Source organism: Anas platyrhynchos, chromosome 12, assembly GCF_047663525.1.
Source record: "Anas platyrhynchos isolate ZD024472 breed Pekin duck chromosome 12, IASCAAS_PekinDuck_T2T, whole genome shotgun sequence".
NCBI classification, from domain to species: domain Eukaryota; kingdom Metazoa; phylum Chordata; class Aves; order Anseriformes; family Anatidae; genus Anas; species Anas platyrhynchos.
Window position 1 is genome coordinate 16,086,874 of NC_092598.1, and position 18,598 is coordinate 16,105,471.

At 39.5% G+C, this 18,598-nt stretch overlaps 1 protein-coding gene across 11 annotated transcripts in view; it reads right to left on the bottom strand.

Annotated features, from left to right (window-relative positions):
- CHD9 (chromodomain helicase DNA binding protein 9) overlaps positions 1–18,598 on the bottom strand; it is a 92,957-nt gene that overhangs the window by 62,993 nt on the left and 11,366 nt on the right. For 10 of the 11 annotated variants that reach the window (XM_072043879.1, XM_027467007.3, XM_072043880.1 and 7 more), the window contains exon 4: positions 12,429–14,032. In XM_072043879.1, coding sequence (XP_071899980.1) covers positions 12,429–13,865 — 1,437 coding nt within the window. In that variant the 5' untranslated portion in view covers positions 13,866–14,032. Of the gene's footprint in view, positions 1–3,569; positions 3,576–11,483; positions 11,493–12,428; positions 14,033–18,598 lie in introns of all 11 variants that reach the window. The other variant, XM_072043886.1, reaches the window with a different exon arrangement.

Genomic DNA, 18,598 nt, shown 5'->3' on the forward strand with positions numbered 1-18,598 from the left:
GCCTTATGAGTCAGAAGAGGAAGCTAGCTAAGCATTTGCATTTTTCCAAAACTGCAAGAATGATCAAAAAGCAAAACAAAAAGCCAAATAAAATCCAAGCTTGTTTTTTCTCAGAAACCCAGAAAGACTTTTAGTGTTCTGTAATCAGAGTCTTATGAATAATAAATTCAATCTCTAACTAAAAAAAAAAGTGAAAAATTAACACCTGAAATAAGATACACCCCAACCACGATATACAACAAAAAGACATTTGCACACAGAATACACTGAACTCTTCAAGTTTTCCTTTTCACCAAAAGCTTCCATTTTTATTTATTTATTTTAAAGACAATTTTGACAACAGCTCAAATAAGCTGGCACCAATCCACTGGAACTCTGTAACTAACCAGCTCAAAGACCATCCCTTGAAAGTCTATCAAGCAGATGCAGGCTAGTTGTTCATCAGCCCAACTTCTGGGTGTTCCAGAGAAGAAACCACTAGAGCCAACCCACAGGTGAAGCAGAGCAGCAATCCTGACCCCACAGCACCTATGTGCTGTTGTCCAGGCAGCCAAGTAATAGAATTCAAGTCAACGACTTGATAGCAAAACAGATAGGAACTACTGCGTGTACTGTGAAATAAACACTGTGAAAACTGAAGACGCAATTATGTTTGATCCTTGCAGCTGTAAGCACTTACAGACATGCCTACCATTTGCCATTTCTGTGTATAAAACTACCCCACATTAAAACTGACACGAGGGCGGGCGTTACAAAGGTGTGCAAACTCAGGCAGGTTGAATACGCTGAGACAGCTTTTATCCAACCTTTTCACTGCAATTTAAACAACACAGGCCCTACTCAGATTTATAGCCTTCAGTCAATTTCCATATTACTTGAAAAAGTATTCACATTTGGGCTTCTGGGTCTTATATGAAGCCATTTTGTTTCTGTTTAGAAACTATAAAAAAACGCAAAACCCTTAAAAATGCTGATTTCAATGTAAAACTACAAAGATTTGGCTGCGAAAGCCTGAAGAAGAAAGAAAACAATTACAAACAAGGGGGAAAAAAAGCAGAGCTCTCCCCTTGCCATTTTGCCAAGTTGCTGCCTGCCCACTCATGTTCTAAGTTGCCACCACTTCTGTGCGCTGCCGAGAGATTTTCTCCTGCTTTTCTTTACCAACCAGAGGGAGGACAAAGAGACCAAACAAAGACAATCCCAAGCCATCCAAATAACCCCCCAAAAGAACACGAGGAGCTTTTTGATCACCTTGATGATCCACACCTACCGCCAGCAAGCAGCACGGCCCGCATACAGCTCGCAGCAACAAACCGCGTGGCCCGAAGGGTGGCTGCTTCTGGTCACAACTCAAGTGCTCCTTTTCTACACCTTCTGCTGATGTGAATGGCCTCATAAGAGAAGATTTTTATAATTAAAACCCAACCCCCTTTCATCCTTATGGAAAGGATGCCACTGTTTCCTCATGCTCTTCCCCCCAAAGCCCTCAGGTTTGCCTGCCCCACAGCCTGAGGCGTGTAAGCACTGCAGCCAGGCAGCCGCAGGTGAGGGCGGCAGACACGGAGCCGTCCCCGCTCTCATTTCTGCACTCTGCTTCTTCAGCGGAGCCACTCAACCTGCCGGGGCGATGGGAGTGAAGGGCAGGAGGCAGCAGCTCCACTGAACTAGCGTGAACCTGCCCTCCTCTTGTCTCCACACCTCACTGCAATTACTGACAGAAAGGCAGGCTGGGCTAGGCCCCAGGAGCAACTGCGGATTAACCGAAGTACAGACACGGGCTCTCTTCCATCAGATGTTTTCACAGCGTGGCTTACCAAACCCAACTCAAATTTCGTAACGCGGAATGGATGCGGCCTTACAGTTCACTTGGAGGCGAAGCCAAGCAGCTCATTGAGAACATGAAGGCCGCTGGAGCTGCAACCGATCGTTGTCTCGGGCAATGTCAGGAAATGATTCTGTGATAGCACCCTCTTTTTTTATTATTATTATGATTTAAAAACAGCATGTACTTTCACTGGTTGTTGATGACAAAAAAAAATCAAGTGCTGTGAAAGAGATAACGTGAAAAAGATATGATTTAATTCCCCATGAACAGGAAAATGCTGATCATAAACTATCTGTGAATTGAAACAAGCTACATCTTCAGTAAGTCTTACATGCAAGACTTCTTTATTTACAAATAGGGAGTTTATTCATTAAAAGCACTTAAGTTTAGAAGTTCACTCAATCTGTGAGCATGGCATTTTTGTAGGATTCCTTGATACCTAACAGAGTAACCAGAATGTCTTCAATGTTTGCAATTTCAGTGAAACAAAAAAAATGAGCATTTTCGATACATTATAAGACACTGACACAAATTGGGAAAAGCAATTTATTTTTAACATTACCAGCTAGGAAGTCACATATCATTAAAACCAGTGCTGACTGCACAGCATATTTCCATTTAAATCAAAGGGGGACATACTTCTTCCTCTTCAATTCAAACTAACTTGCATATCTGCCGTGTCAGCTTCAAGGAATTACTTTGATGGCTTTCTCTGCCAAGGTGCTAGAATATCCAAGGTAAAAGAAGAGCACTTTAGCATACATATAAGCCTAACAAAACTACTCCTGCATACAGGTTTCTCAAATGTTCCTGAAAAAACCCACTCCTCTCAATGAATAGGGAAAACCAGACACCCACAGAAAAGGCATTTATTAAAAAGAGGTGCTGGTTTGAAAACAACGCTCACAAGTTGAGGGATACTATAGGGGACCAGCAGGATTCAATTTCAGGCAAAGGAAAAAACAAGCTGTTGTTTTCCCAGAAGTGTCTTAAAAGAGAGAGAGAGAGAGAGCATAGTACCCAAGAGCTTCACTGGGTTAACCACAAAAAACAGTAGTGAGTAGGAACTTTTGGTAGGGACCAAACAAAGTTTTAAAACAGCTCACTAGAAGGAAGCCTAACAGTGATCTTCTATCTCAGCCAAAGCTGGCTATTTGCACAAGAGACAAGACTAGGTGTAGGGCTCAAGACAAATGAAATTTTTATCATCTTTAACGGAGTTTGAGTCAACAGCAACTGCTGTTAACCATACACAGAAAGACAGGCTGGCTAGAGACGGCCGCGTGCTGCCGAGGACATCCTGTGGCACAGCCAGGACACCAGCACCTTCCTGCCTCTGTCCCCGACCAGGAAGGTTCACTCACCACGTCCCCAAATCTCCCAGAGTCAGTGAAAGCCCACACACATTTGCAATTAAACTCTATTAAGTGAAAGCGCCCAGCAGGCTGGCACCATAAAATATGCCTCTTGTACAGTATCAGGAGCTTGATCAGATTTCAGAGTAAAAAATGACTGCAGGTGAAAGAATCCTCCACGGGATGACAGAAGTAAGAGCTCCAACACAGAAACTTCAAAATAAATCTTTTTTCAAAATTGTTCTTACCAATCTTATAGACAGTAAGACACACTTCTGATTTTGCCTCTGCTTACTTAAAATAAAACAAACTTTAGGAAACTTTGTTAAGCTTGTACACATAAATCTCTCTATGGAATCCTACCAACAATGAGAAGATGTTAAAGACACCTTTCCCTATCCACATAGGGATGCATATTCATGTCACACAATGATGCTTTCAGTCATGCCACTTAGCTTCCTGGACAGATCTCATTTCAGATGGCTATAATTGGCAGGACTTTGAAAAAAATACACATCAAAAGCCACATAAAACAGGGAGGCGGGGGGTAGAACAGAAGAGCACATATTCAGGTTATGCCTGGAACATCACCTCTTAATTCTGACATGGTTTTTATCCCAGAACAAAATCCCCAAAGGAAGAGATAAAGCAATGCTTGTCCTACAGAACAGGAACTGAGCTCCCATGCATCAACAATCCCTTGCTCAAGCACAGGCTAAGTGATAATTTCAGCAGGAGAGATACTGCTCTAGTCTGAATATGCTGAACTCAAACTTACATTTTTACTGGTGAATTTAATAATACTAAAACCAAGACAGCACGACTTAAAATCAGTGGTCCCTAAGTGTAAAGCTTGCAGAAAAATCACAACAATACACAGACCATGGAAAAGCTGGCACTTCCCTCTGTGTACTCCTCTCCCATAATAAATCATGACAGGCCAGATGTTAAAACCATACTTCAATTTCACAGCTCCATCTGAGTATTATTAAAGCATTCAGCACTGTAACACTTCCCGACTCCAAAAACATTTTGGAGAGCATCTCTGTGTCTGTGTGCACGGGGCTCTAAGTTGTGTTTAAGCAATCCCTGACACAGTTCTGTCTACGAGTACGAATGCTGAACTGCAGCCTGGTGACCTGCCACTTGTTAACGCTACAGCTGGAGAGAAAGGCTCCTGGAACCTCTGAACAAACACAGGGCTTCAAGCCTGGGGTTAGAATTCAGAAATTCTCCTTCTGAAACAATCTTTCCAAGCACAACAAAAGAAGCAAACAAAATGCTCTGAACGACAAGAAGTGAGGTATCTTCTTCAACATTAAGAGCAATACTTCTTTCCAGCATATAAACTGGAACTCAGTTGTGATGTTATGAACATCTCCTACAGTAGGTCTTTCTACTAATCTATGAAACTAGTTCTGGCTTGCTGTTCAATAGCATTTTGTATGCATATGCAGGATGCTACTAACATGGAAATTACCTTACCACCTCCTGAAAAGGCACTACAGAAAAGATTGGAACATTTTCCTAGAATATACATTAAAATGCTGGCCTTCACAGTAAGACATCAAGAGAGCAAAAAACCAAAGTAAGTGCAAGCACAAGCTAAATAACCCACGCAAAAGAAAGCCTACCACAGTTATGAAAGAAACATGAATAAGTAGACTACAAATTACACTACGCTCAAAAAATATAGGACTTGTCAACTGTTCCTAGCCTAAAGCTATGTTCCTAGATTCATTTATCAAATTTATTCAAATCAAAATATTAATTCTCAGTCCCACCACCCTCGAAGCCCACTCACTTGTATTTACTTTCTTTAAGAGTTGCCAAATTCAATCCCCTCTCAGCACATAAGGATAGATACTGTCTTGGGAATCCATGCAGCTAGGAGCTTGTGCAAATTTTTTATCTAGATAAACTACAAAGTAAACAACACCCCCCCAGTTCTGGAAGGCTATTGAGTGGACAAAGTGCTGGGAATTGTTTTGGTTTCTCTATGTATTTAGACTTAACGTTACAGCTAAAAGAAATTGTAAAACCTGAGTGCACATAACACACTGACACCTGTATAAAAGCCACATGAATTCCAAATGTACTTAAGATTCTTTGGCTTCAAAAGCAGGCCACTGGTTAACATCTTTAAAAGCTCTGCTTCTCTTTTGGCAGTAAGATTTCACTAACGCTTTAGAAACACACTGATCTTCTACAAAATGTCTCAAGGTGGAATGGTATTCTGGAAGTTTTGGAGGCAAAGCTATGCCTTAAGCCTTTTGGGAAAAAAACAAAACAAAACAAAAAAAACAACATATCAGGCTTTAGCTAACAGCACTGGACAGCTGGTCACCGCCAGTACCAAGGGAGAGTCCCCCTGTGAGCCCACTGATGTCCTCTGAGCATCTGAGGCACGTGACAGCACGCAGTTGGTTGCCTTACTGCAGCACAAGGTGCTTCCCAGCTCATCACGCCTTCCTCTCCCGCTGCCGCTGTCTCTAGCGTGTGCAGTTTTGTCCAACTACGCAGCAAACCAAGTCAGCAACTCGTATTCTCGAGAAACAGCTCTGGCAACAAAAAGCCATTTCGCAGCTCCTGAATCAGTTTTGCAGTTCAGTTCACAGCACAAATGGTTGAATTAACACATGATGTAAGAAGGGAGCTTTTTCCCCATAAAGTTTTTCCCTTAATCTAATGGTATTTTAAACAGACACTGAACTACTGCTTCAACAGTCTACAGTACGGACTGCTGTCTTTAGAGGACGATTCAAGACAAGTTTTATTTTCCTTTTTTCCCCCCTTTCTAATTAGGCACCAAGCTCAGACACTGAGCTTGCACCATTGCATCATTACTCATTGCTTTACGGTTCTTCAGTGTTAACAAGACATCTGTTTGCAAATAAGTATTTAGATATTCAATCTTACTTATTCGTGCATTTTTTTAAGATCATCTATTTTACTTACTTCTGTCAACCTGTCTCACCCTGGAGGATTACCCCTGTAAGCTAAGCTAGACAGAAGCTTCCTGCCTGTGCCTGCCACCCATTAACAACTTTTTACAAAAAGGTTTCTCTTTTGGAGCATTTTGAAGACAATTATTACAGTCATTTAATGAGTGTGCAATTATCTCAGGAAAGATTACATTCTTAAATTGTAACAATCGTTACAACAGCAGGTATTGCTTTTTAAATAAGAAATGTACGCAAAGAATTGGACAGCCTAATTATTTGACAACTGAGGAAGGTTCAGAGAGACTTCAAAAAAAAGAACAAGCATTAGCAACAGCTAGCATGATTCAAAACCGAATGAGAAGAATGATTAAACATTTTAACTGGTGGAGATGTTAGCTACTGACAAACTCATAAAGCTTTTAAAATGCTAAAGCAGATAGCCTGGTACATTTTCCCAGCAATTCTGTCCTTCCCTTGTTATGCAGCTGTATTTCCTAAAGAAAAGCAAGGCAAATGAAAAAATGGATGAAATTTAAATATATCAACAAATATTCATCAGTAAATGTGTTACAAGCCAATTTCATACACACATATTTCCTTTCCCCCATCCTATGCAATTTCTCGTTTTAAAAAGAAATAGGGGGTATAAAATGCTTACCTAAAATTTGCATAAAATATATAAAAAACAAAATTCTTCGTATACATCCAACTGTAAAGCTAGCAAAATATTGCTGTCTTGAGTGATGAAGACATCCATGGCAAAAAGCCACAGATTGGTTTTGAAACACATATTAAATACAGTTAGAGTCTGAAAGAGTTTGCTCATTCCAGGAACTGTGCTACTCAGCTCCAAGATGATGCCCTACTCATCTCATTAACTCTACACGCTTGACACAGCTTTGCCACTTTCCACTTTCACTTCCTCCCATTTGTGTGGGCCCTTCTGAAAATAGAAAGCGAAAAAGCAGGGAAATACGGTGCAAAAAAGGTCAGCGGAGGGAGTACTTTGTTACTTGTACAGACATGATAAACCTGCTAGGTGCTGGGAGATGACAACTGAATTCTGCTGCCTCACAGTGGCAGACAATTTATTAAGCTGCTACAACTACAAGGAAGGTGAAAATTGTTCCTCAAACACAGAAGTAAATCCAGAGCACGCAACTCCTAGAAGTGTTTAAAAGGCAAGTTCAAACAGATTTCCATTTGTTAACGTGGTGACATCACCCATAAAATTAACCATAATTAAAAGGAACGAGTACAATATAAATACAATGGATATGCTTAACAGCATTTTAGAAGAAAATGAGGTTTTTAGGGCTCTCTTTGGGTGGGGGGAAGGAAGGGCTTTAAAACAAACAAACAAACAAACAAAAAACACCACTTGCAGATTACAAGCTAATGCCCCACCAAATACAAGTGCTTTCAATACACCAGATGTCTAGATTTCAGTTCTCAGATAATGCAAAACAGGGCAAATTTTGAGTCACAGATTTTATTATGCTTAGCCCCACTGAAAACTGTCATACACTGCTTCACAAACAACGTTAATAACAGGATCATAATTTTACAACATGGTCTCGTAAGAACACTTAAGAGCAATAAGCTTACTATGCAGAAAAGCCGGTCTCTGCTACGAAGAATTTAAATACAGCCACACCAGTTCAGGATTTGAAAATATTTCTCATTATGGGCTCTCTTAAAAATAAACTACGTGGAATTTCAGAAATGCATTCTGAAGAATACTCTAGCCCTCATTTCTATACATCTTCCTTAAGTGCACGTTGCAATGAATTGGCTTGTTGGGCCAACCATAGCTAACTGAGACAACACATCACTGATTCCTAGGCACGTCTTGGATTTGAGATCTGGTATATGAATAGAACGGCAATCAAGAGCAGAGCAAGAGGTTTTTGAGTGGGATAATCCAAGGGATACTTGCAAAACCAAATTTAGAGCCGATACAAAAGGAAGGGAGCTGCTAACACAGGTGAAAGGCTGCGACCACGCAGGGCATGCATCTCAGCAAAGCCTGTGCCCTGTCCTCTGATCAGGTGAAACTTCCACCTCTGACGATATCCTCATGCATCAAGTTACACCATTCTGACGTATGGTCAATATTTCTTCCTAAGCTTTCAATAAGGACAAGATAAATTCTCTCTAAAAGCAGCGTCACTTGTTGCTCTGAAACAAGCGGTAGGAAAGCACGCACTTGCCAGCAGAACAGCACTTTCAAGTTTCAAGTCAGTTTCAAAACAACAACAGAACAAAACAAATGCAAACGTCAGATGCAAGATAGTGGACTTCATGAATACACTGAATTATCAAGTTAGGTGCCAAACATTTAGTCACAAAAGGGGTAGAAAAAAGATTCACCTGATACTAAGAGCTGAGATCAACCCCTTGTCGTGTAGTGCTCCCAACCATTAATGAAGTATTATTTTCCAGCCCAATCTCCATTAAGCTTTGAGATATGTAGCAAGAGGAGCACCGGGGCCCCCAGCCTAAGGACGTGGACTTGAATCAGGTCCAGAGGAGGCCGTGAGGATGCTCAGAGGACTGGAGCCCCGCTCCTACAAGGAGGGGCTGAGGGAGCTGGGGCTGCTCAGCCTGGCGAAGGGAAGGCCCTGGGGTGACCTTACAGTGGCAACCTTCTCTCAGGCCACTACGAACCTCAGAATATCACCTCAACTTCCTTTTCTTCTAAGCGTACAGAACTGAACATGGATACCTACATTTGTCACCTTCTTTCACACTCATGAAAAGCAAAGAGAATATTTTCAAAACAGTTTTAAGAGGAGGCAAAAAGATCAGAAGCGTTATATTAGTCAAGGGGGAGACTACACAGATCTCCAGTGTATTCCTTCACTTCATTTCGCTCCCATAATCAAACTATGATGAAAAATGCATGATGTAAAATTAAGAGGCACGATATATTTACAATTATAATCTAATTACAGCAGGCATAGAAAGTATAACAGCAGCAGAAGACATTTTAGATTGTTTTTAATTGTGCACTATTACACTGAACTATTAATTTTTAAATTAATTTGTACAGAGAGAATAGCTTTACAAGTTACACTGCGATAAGCATGCTTCCTTTCAAACAACGGAGTCACAAGTATTTCATCTTGTCTCATTTTTAAATGATCTTAGTACCACTGCAATTGGGGACATTTGGTTGTCTAATGTTGGGTCCACTCCAATAGTTACAGTTCAACTACTTCATAAAATTTAAAAATAGCTCTTTTTCAAAACCCCTCAATCGTTATCAAAGCAAAACTGCTGAAAACAACTAAATCCACTAGTAATTGTTTCCTCCAATTGCCATACTATTACTAAGTCATATTACGCACGCTGCAGGCTCAGAGAGACTTGCACACGGTTTGCCCCTATCGTTCCCCCATCGATGGGCTCCTTGCAGCTGTATGACAGCTCCCACTGCACAACCACTTCCTGGAGGAAACACTAAGCATCTCTTCTGTTAGATAAACTTAAAGTCTGAAACCAATTTATATCATTTATTTCATACCCTAGAATCGTAATAAAAAACTACCCAGCAGCTGATATGCCTACCTGGTTTCTGCCACTGTTATTTCAAAGTTCCAGAAGGAAGTAAAAAGGACAAAACAAAGAGCTGAAATCCTGTGAAGATGCGTCCTTCTCCCGCCACTACCAAAACCAAAGCAACCCTCCCAAACACTTGAACATGCTGTACAGGTCTCAGAACTTTCCCTCTGTTCCAGGCTACAAAACAAGGCACTGACGGTGCTGTCAGTGAGGCTGATACAGTCTTAAAAAGGTTCTGATGTACGCTACAGAAAAATTACAGCACCAGAAAAAGTCATGAGACCTACTTTTCATTGCCTGGCTTGTATGCCACGCACTCCTCACAAACCATCCCAACGCATGCATTTCTTGCCACTGCCGCTTTTCCAGGAAGCCACATCCCGCTCATACCGATGGGAGACCCGAGGGTGCAGCTAACAGCTCTGGCTTCTGCCCTGCAGCCCCATGGCAGGGAGTTTGGGCTCTGTTGCTTTAGCAGAACCCAGCAGTACCTCAGTGCCCTACCAGCAGCCCAGCTCCGTGCCCGTGTTAGGGGCTCATATTGGACAGAACCAACACGAGGAGCCACATAGGCTGTGCCCTCCTCTACTCACTCCCTACCCTCAAAAAAAGAAAAAAAGAAAGAACATCAGCGCCAACAGGTTGTACCTACTGCATCATTCCATCCATCGAGCTCATCTGAAGTACACTGCTGTATGCATATCCTAGGGGCAACACGCCAGCACTACACCAACTGAAGCACCAGAAGTTTCGCTCGTAGGAAATGAAGATCACATGCTCCATGCACATCAGCCCAGGTTGTAATGGAGGAGAGGTCATCTACTGAACAAGGCCCAGAGATTCAAGTGTGAGAGCCTCATCTCACTGCCAATGCCACGAAGCAATGGCACATTTTACAATGCCTCCTTCATAGGACATGTCTTGCAAGCTAACTAAAGCAAGTCTCAGCCACTGAGTTCCTTTCCTTCCCAACAACTCTTCCAACAGGACACCAATCCATACTGTAAGGTACAGAGCGCATCCGTGAGGAGAACAGAGAAGTAACACAACAGTTGTAGCTTTTTAAGGCCACATGCACATACGTATTTGATGTTAGTTGCCTCTGTTTTGAAATGCACAGATGGAAAACCAGAAAACATTGCTATTTCCTCTCTCCTCTCCCAACTAGAAGCTAAATTCCTACTAGAATTTAAAACACCATTTAAAAATCTTCCCATTTTTACTGCTCAGATGCACACAGACTTGAACAGACATCCTCACGCTTTTGGAAGCCCCGGATTACCAGCAAGAGCGGCTGAATATGTAGATGCATCATACAGAAGCTGCAGCTCCTGCTGCCAAACCATTAGTAGGAGTTTCAGACATTCCTGTCAAATCAAATTCGGGCCTGAAGCTACCAAGCAGTGCCAAAAGGCAACAGCACTCAGGAACTAACTTACAGCTAATGCAGCGATGGCACTCAAAGAAAGCCTTAACAATGGAAAGTCACTAAACCAGTCTCACAAACGGCAGCACCAGCTTAAATGACTTACAGATTTTAAATAGTTCTTTGTGTATTTGGTTACCACATCTCTATTATATTCACGATACAATTTCTCTTGTAATACATTTTTTTGTGTGCTAAAAATTCCTGCAATCTTGCACAGTGAGTTTTCCAATAACTGTAATCAAAACAAATGATTTTGCTGGTTACACAGTTGTGAATAGAGAACTTTTACTAGCTTCTTCAACAGGTATTTGTTGTTCTTGTTAGTTATTGAAAAGTTTAGCTACTCTCAGAAGAGAAAATACCAGTCTATACTTCAATTTATTACTGCTCACACACCTTCAACAAAAGACAAGGTGATACAGATGAAGATAGGGGTCAGTGTTTGGGATGGGGGGGGAAAGAACTTACTATCACAACCACTTAAAACTACTTGAAAATTCACTAAGCTCACTAGAGAAAACATTAAAAATAAGTCTATAAAACCTTGCATTTCATATATTCATGTCACTGCAAGATTGTTTTTCTAAACTCTTCAATGTTCATACAATTTTTATCTTTTCAGATAATATGAAAACCATTGTCTGCAAAGTTAATTTCTCTTGTATGCCATTAGAACAGTACAAGATAATTGGTGTGCTTTCATGCCCTCCATACCATGGGCTTTAATACATGTAATAGATGCGGATGTTATGCAAGAACAACTGCACATTTTTTTCTTTTACCCAAAAGTAATGAAATAAATAGGTATAGCCGTTTCTATTATTGCCGATCATATAAAAACAAAAAAAACCCTGTATTTTTAGTTAATGACAATGAGCACAAAGTTACCAAGCAAAGGACCAAAGCCAATCAGCCACACCAGTACCTCTTATTAAAGCTCTTAAAAATGCACTGCTATGAGTACTTTAAAAGACAATAAGCCACGACATTTACACCTGAAGCATAAAACAACTGTTCTTCTCTGCTGTACTTAGGAAATACATGCAGTAGAAGGACTGGCTCCATTTTCTCTGAACAACTATCTCAGGTCATATAAATCTGGTTTTCTACAATGCTAAGAAAACAGGAGAAGAGAAAGCAGGCTTGCATCGACAGTTTTTTCATAAACCACGAGTTATGCAGACTTCTTGAGGACCAATTACCAACAAAAGCTCAGTATCTCCAGTCACCCTGCTTTGGCACAAGTACCAATACCAGAGCAGCCAAACCAGGCAGCTCAAAACCCCATCCCCTAAACCCCCACATACCTGTCCTTGTAAGGTTATACGACTTCTCTCTTGCAGATGCTGACTGGAAACTGCAGAATGCCAGGGATGAATCTGACTTTGCGACTGTGCCCGACCAATATCAGACGCCTGTGTTACTTGATGGGGACTTATATGGTGTTCCAGGTCATGCTCTAAAACATGGCTTGTGCTATCCTGAACAAACGCAGAGTCATCAAACTGTGGCAGAAGGTCTTCCTGAAGGAGGTCATCTGGGTCAAGTCCTGTAAACGGTTCGTTTGGAGCCTCAACTTGATGAAGTAAGTTCTCATCCAGAGACGTAAAACCATTGCTCTCAATAGGGTCTGTGAAATGGCTTATCTGAGAAGCAGAACCAGCAGAAGCTGGAAAATTAATATTCACAGGAGAAAGTTTTGAACTACTAAAGTTGCCCTGAGGATGCGCAGAATGCAACATTTGAAAACTACTTGAATTCAAAGGTGTATTAGGATTCAACATGTGCTCGGTTGTTTCTTGCTTGGTCCCTGTTTGAGATGTAAAGGCATCGCTTCCAGTGAAGTCAGAGATAGGGTGTGTCTGCTGGCTACTAGAAAGAGCTGTTGTAGACTGAAGAAGGCTGGTAGGAGAAATGTGGTTATTAGAGTACGAATAAGGAGATGAAAATTGTTGGCTATTATTGACAGAACACGGAGTAATAGTTGGGGACTGTCCATCAAAAGTTCCTTCTTGATTCCCACAAAAATGTATTGAAGCACTTGCAGTTTGAGAAAACTGTTGAACAGACAGAGGCTGCTGTGAAGTTGAAGGATTAGAAACTGGAGGTGGGTGGTTAACATTGACTCTGTGAGAAGTAGATACATTAACTTCCAGGAAGTCTTTTGGCTGACTCAGAGCATCTTGCCCCGTGTTGTTCCTGCTTTGTTGAGATCGTAGTGAGGCACACTGATGCTGCGGTTCATTAGCCTGAAATAAGGCAAAGTCATGGTGTGCTACAAAGCTTTTGTTTTGCTGCATAGACTGAGAATGTCCTTGGTGAAAGGGGGACCCATTTTGATTCGAAACAGTCGTGGCAGTTTGGTGACCCCACATAGGACTACCATCAGCCACATCTGGAAACATCCCATTAGACTGGGTTTGTGGATGAATTGGTGAACAGTTGAATTGAGAGTGTGGCGATAAGACGTTGTCTGCTGAGCTATTGAAAGACGTACTTACTTGGTGAAGTTTCAAAGAATCAAACTGATTCAGCGGCTCAAACTCACTCATCTTTTGTTGATTCTGAGCATCTTGCACATGGTTCAAGGAGTCTATGTGCAAAGGTTCAAATTCTGCACCTAAATTCAATTCATCAACAAGTGAAACAGGTCCAGGTTGAACAAAGGCATCATCTGACAAACCTTCTAAGGTCTCGCTAAAAAGATTGGCATCATCAAAAAAATCCATCATAGGATCAGTCATCTTGGTAGGTCTGTACTGCTAACTTCTCTCAACTCCAAAAGGAGTCAGTTTCGGCTCTCTGCAGTAAACAGAAACAGATTACATCCAGTGGTCACCACCTTATCCAAGGCATACCAGCATCCATTAGTGCTTCTGATGAAATGTTCGTCTTAAAGTGTTAAAGCATCCTATGGGAGAGGAAAAAAAGAGAAGCATAATTACACACAATTGCTTTGTATTTCAAGTCATTCCTCATACCTCCTTTCCCTTCCCCATATTTCTATGGATTTTTGATATTTCATTCATAATTTTAATAATGTAGGTAAAGCACAAATCACTTAAGAGTTGTTTTTTGCTTTTAGCAAATGTCCTCTACAGCTCTTATAGTTTAAGCCTTATGAATCTGATGTTTTAAATATATGGGTTTCAAATTGTTTCTAGTTTGCTGTTATCTAAACACAAATTCAGATTCTCATTTTCATTAAAGATACCAAATTGTAACAGACTTGTGTTTCTCAGTAGTCCAGAAGTAAAATTAATTTGCTTATGATCAAATTCAATGGAATGACAACTTCCCCCATACCAAACACCTTCAGACAGATAAGCCAACACTAGGATCCATGCGGATGACGTATTTTACAACACTTTTTGTTTTAATCAAGGCAGTAATGTTTTCCAATATAAAGTGATCTAGTAAGGCAACTATTTATATTTGATGGAATTTGAATGTGTTATCTTGTAAGCATTTTAAAAATAACTATTTTTCTGCACTGTTATTAAAAGATCCATGTTCAGGTACTTCCACATCTGAACTATTTCACTATTCTAGCTAGGTAATTCAACTAGGCTACGCCAAGATGAATTAGATGAGCTCCTATATCCCCTAGTCAGTAAAAGATATAGAATAAAACAGACCTACTGAACACACACATTTTTCAGAAAAGTACCAAAAAAGATGAGGAAAGATCTCTATCTGCATTTCGCCAAACCAACACCTCCAAAGACCTGCATTGTTTTCAAGCATTTGTAGCATTTCTAATAGAATCATCTCTCATCTTAGGATATTTCAACTCAAAAGATAAGTTGGGGAACAAAGCTATTTTAATTAAGAAAATAAAACCAAGTAAGATTAATTACAGGGAAAGAATATTGTAGCCACAGAATAATCTAATTTAATAGATGCCCACCTGTGGAAAGATGGATGGTAATTAAAGTAGCCATGTGTAAAATGTCAAGTTCCAGGTTATCGAGGACTCAACTGTTAAAAACTCAGCTTTGAAGCCTGTAACAATATAAATTTACATACTGGGACTGAGCATAACCACCTCACCAGACTGCACGTAGCTCCTTGGTTATGCCCAGATAGACTCTGTTTCACTGTGACTCATAAGAAAGGCTATTCAGTTTGTACTAACAACTTGAGGGGAAAAAAAAAATTCTTCTGTCTTTAGTGATACCGATACAACCAGATGTACAATATTTTTATGTGGGGTAAGTGATGTACAGTTCAGCAACTCCACAGTAAATATTATACACACTCTTGAATTTAATTATACAATGGCCTAGAAGAATCAAACAGGAGTAACAATGTCCATGTATTGAAAAAGCACGTACCAGACAATCTCTCCGTGTTTTATTGCTGAATAACTTAAAAAAAAAAAAAAAAAAAAAAAAAAAGCTAATATCATTACAGTCATGGCACTGTAACTCTGAGCTTGCCTCATGGCAATTTTCTTCTTCGCTCAAAAGACAAGAAATGCTTCCCATCCCTGTTCTTCCAACTTCCTTACATGATAATGAAAAAAAGTAAGAAATAAAGAGACTACAAAACTTTTCTAATATAAAATATATTATATATTTTCTAATATATCTTTTAAGATGCAAAGGGTTTATAAAACAAAAAGTCTTCGTATATGTAAAAAGAAAAGGTAACCTGAAGATGTCAGCATCAACCATCCAAACAAGATGGACTTCCAAATGAGAAATCTGAAGGCTAGACACACGAGAAACTTCTCCAGGCTAAGCAGATGCACGTCATACATCATGACAAAAGTTGTTATGTAGACAAGAAATGATCAAGTGGGAAAAAATAAAAATAAACACTTTATTTTCAAAAGAATACCACTGCAGATAGCCTGAACACAACTCTGTTGCAAAGACACCTTGTCTTTTGACCAGAAAAGTACTTTTACACTTAGCTTTTTAATTCACTGTCCATAAAATGCATCATGCTTCTTCAGCCCAAAGAAAAGCATACCTGGGAACTTCAACAATACCTGATTGGGATAAACTAACCCTTGCACTCAGTCATCTTCCAGACTTACTTAGTGACTGTGCTTCTTGTGTCTCTGCTGTACTTATATATGAAAATGTTAAATGCTCAGCTTGCAAATCATGAAGGGACATGAAGGCAAACCACAGCACACTTCTGATTTAAATTGGCACATAAGCATGATTTTCCGTCCCTACCTTGAAAAAAATTTCTGCCTTCTCACATCCAACTTAATGAAACATTAAGATTCTCACATGGAAACTTTCACATGCTGTAAGTGCTTCTCTTCCCCTATTTTGCTCCCCCTTACCCAGGAAATGATAGCACCTACAGTTAGGTTTTAGCACACTTTCATCCAGCCTTTTCTTTTCCCCAACAACTCTATTGTACCAAGTTGAATTTTGGACATTCTTTTACCTCTGGCTGGCAGAAGAACATTTTAGGAAATAAGTGCTTTTAAGACTTTCATCTATTGTACTTGACAACCAGAGGTTTAACAATGCAAGTGCAGACAGTATTTTATGAGTATTTTTCCAAAACCCTTCTCACTCAAGACAAGTTCCTCTTGCAGTCACATTCTAATCAGAATGGGGAAACCAGTTTTGAATCCCTACTCAATGAAGCAAACTACAGTAACAAGAGGCAGAATGTAAAAAACAAACAAATAAAAAATACAACCAAACAAACAAATCCCACCCAAAATCCCAACACTGTTTTGTTAAAACTATTTATTTCCCATCAAGTAAACACTGTTATGGTTAATAATTCTATTTTACAGCAATCCAGTTTGATTTCTCTTCATAAATAGAATTCAACATTTACATGCCCCTTATGCCCCGAATTTGTGATAATCACACTTGCTATAGAAACTAAGTTAACTGTAATACTTTGTATTTCTCAATTCACCATTATTTCATACTGATTTAACATTAATCTCAACCCAGCTTAAAGTTGCTAAGATCCTTCTACAACAGCAAAGTCTAAGACCTACTTGGAGAAATTCTAGAAAATAAAAAGGGCACCACACCAGAGGTACAACCTGACAAAGCAATCAGAAGACCACAGTCTCTTTACTTGAGTTTAAGAAGTTACTGCCCCCCTATGAGCTGGAATTGCTTCAACAGCATTTACCAAGTATAGGACATTAGGTAAACTTGTAATTTTCCACGGTGTTGCACTTTTTATTTTTTTATTTTTTTTAATATAGTGGAACCCAGAGACATCCAACAATATTCCTTACTAGCATTTAGCTTCTCTCTTTCTAACCTCTCAATTTTGTATCAAGCTGATTTATGCAAGAAAATGGAACAAGAGCTAAGAAAAAACATCAGATGTGTTCTTCAGACATGCTGAAACACATTTCAAGGTTTGTCATCCTTGTATATTCTAAAGCATTTCTCATTTAAACATTAAATTTCTCCAACTGCTAACTCTACAATTTTACCTCATACAAAGCACAGCATGCAAGAAGTATCAAGTTATTCTGCGAACATACCTGAATTAAAACAAAAACATCTTCCAGCTTCTATTTTTATCACTTCACTACTCATTAAACAGAACACTTATAATTTATTAGTTCTTAGCATAAGCTTTATAGTAGAGATCTAAACCAAAGTTTTAAAACAGAAGAAATGGTATTAAAATGGATCTTACAAGTCCAAGTGAATGAAAATATACTCACTTCTGCATAGCTCATGTTTTTCATTTAAAAGTACACAACTTGGTAACCTAGATGTTTGTAAAAACATCTTTTCTATTACAAACAATATAAATCAATTAACTACTCCTGTTCCTTTTAATTTCCAAAATCAGCTCATTTACTTTTTCTGTAATTCTAACTTCTTTAAACTTTACATCTTTGTCAAGTTTTATTTATATCCAAAACCACTTAGAAATGAAGCTGGGTACACTCAGCCCTATTTGATCCCTTTCATTAAAAAGTCCGCGTGCAACAAGACAGAATCGATACCAGAGCAGAGGTTAGGAAACGGAGGTTTCAAGTTAAAAAGGTTAATGTAACTTCTTGCAAAGGGAAAAAAAAAAGCAAACTTTCTCCATTCTGGCTGTCCATCAGAGTTTAGTAACAACCTTTTTTTGCTCTAGTCAGAGAGAAAGGCCAAGAAGAAATAAAGACAGCCTGAAAGTCTCAAAGAGATGAATTTCTTTTAGAGTAGATTAATGTGTGGAAGGTAAGAGTTGCAAAAAGACAAGCTATAGCTATAGGAACAAGCGAGAGCAGAAATGAAGGCAATGGTAGAAGATACAATAAACAGATGAAAAGTACAGAAAAATGTATTTTATCACATATATCAAAAAAAGAATGAACTTGTAAGAAAAAGACAAATTTTCCTTGCAAGAAGAGAAGTAGCAGTCAATGAAGAGTAGCAGTAAAATGGAAAATAAAACCTGATTATTTCATTAATTGCATTGTTGATTACTAACGATGAAGCGACAACTGCAAACTAGCTGGTTTAGTTATGAG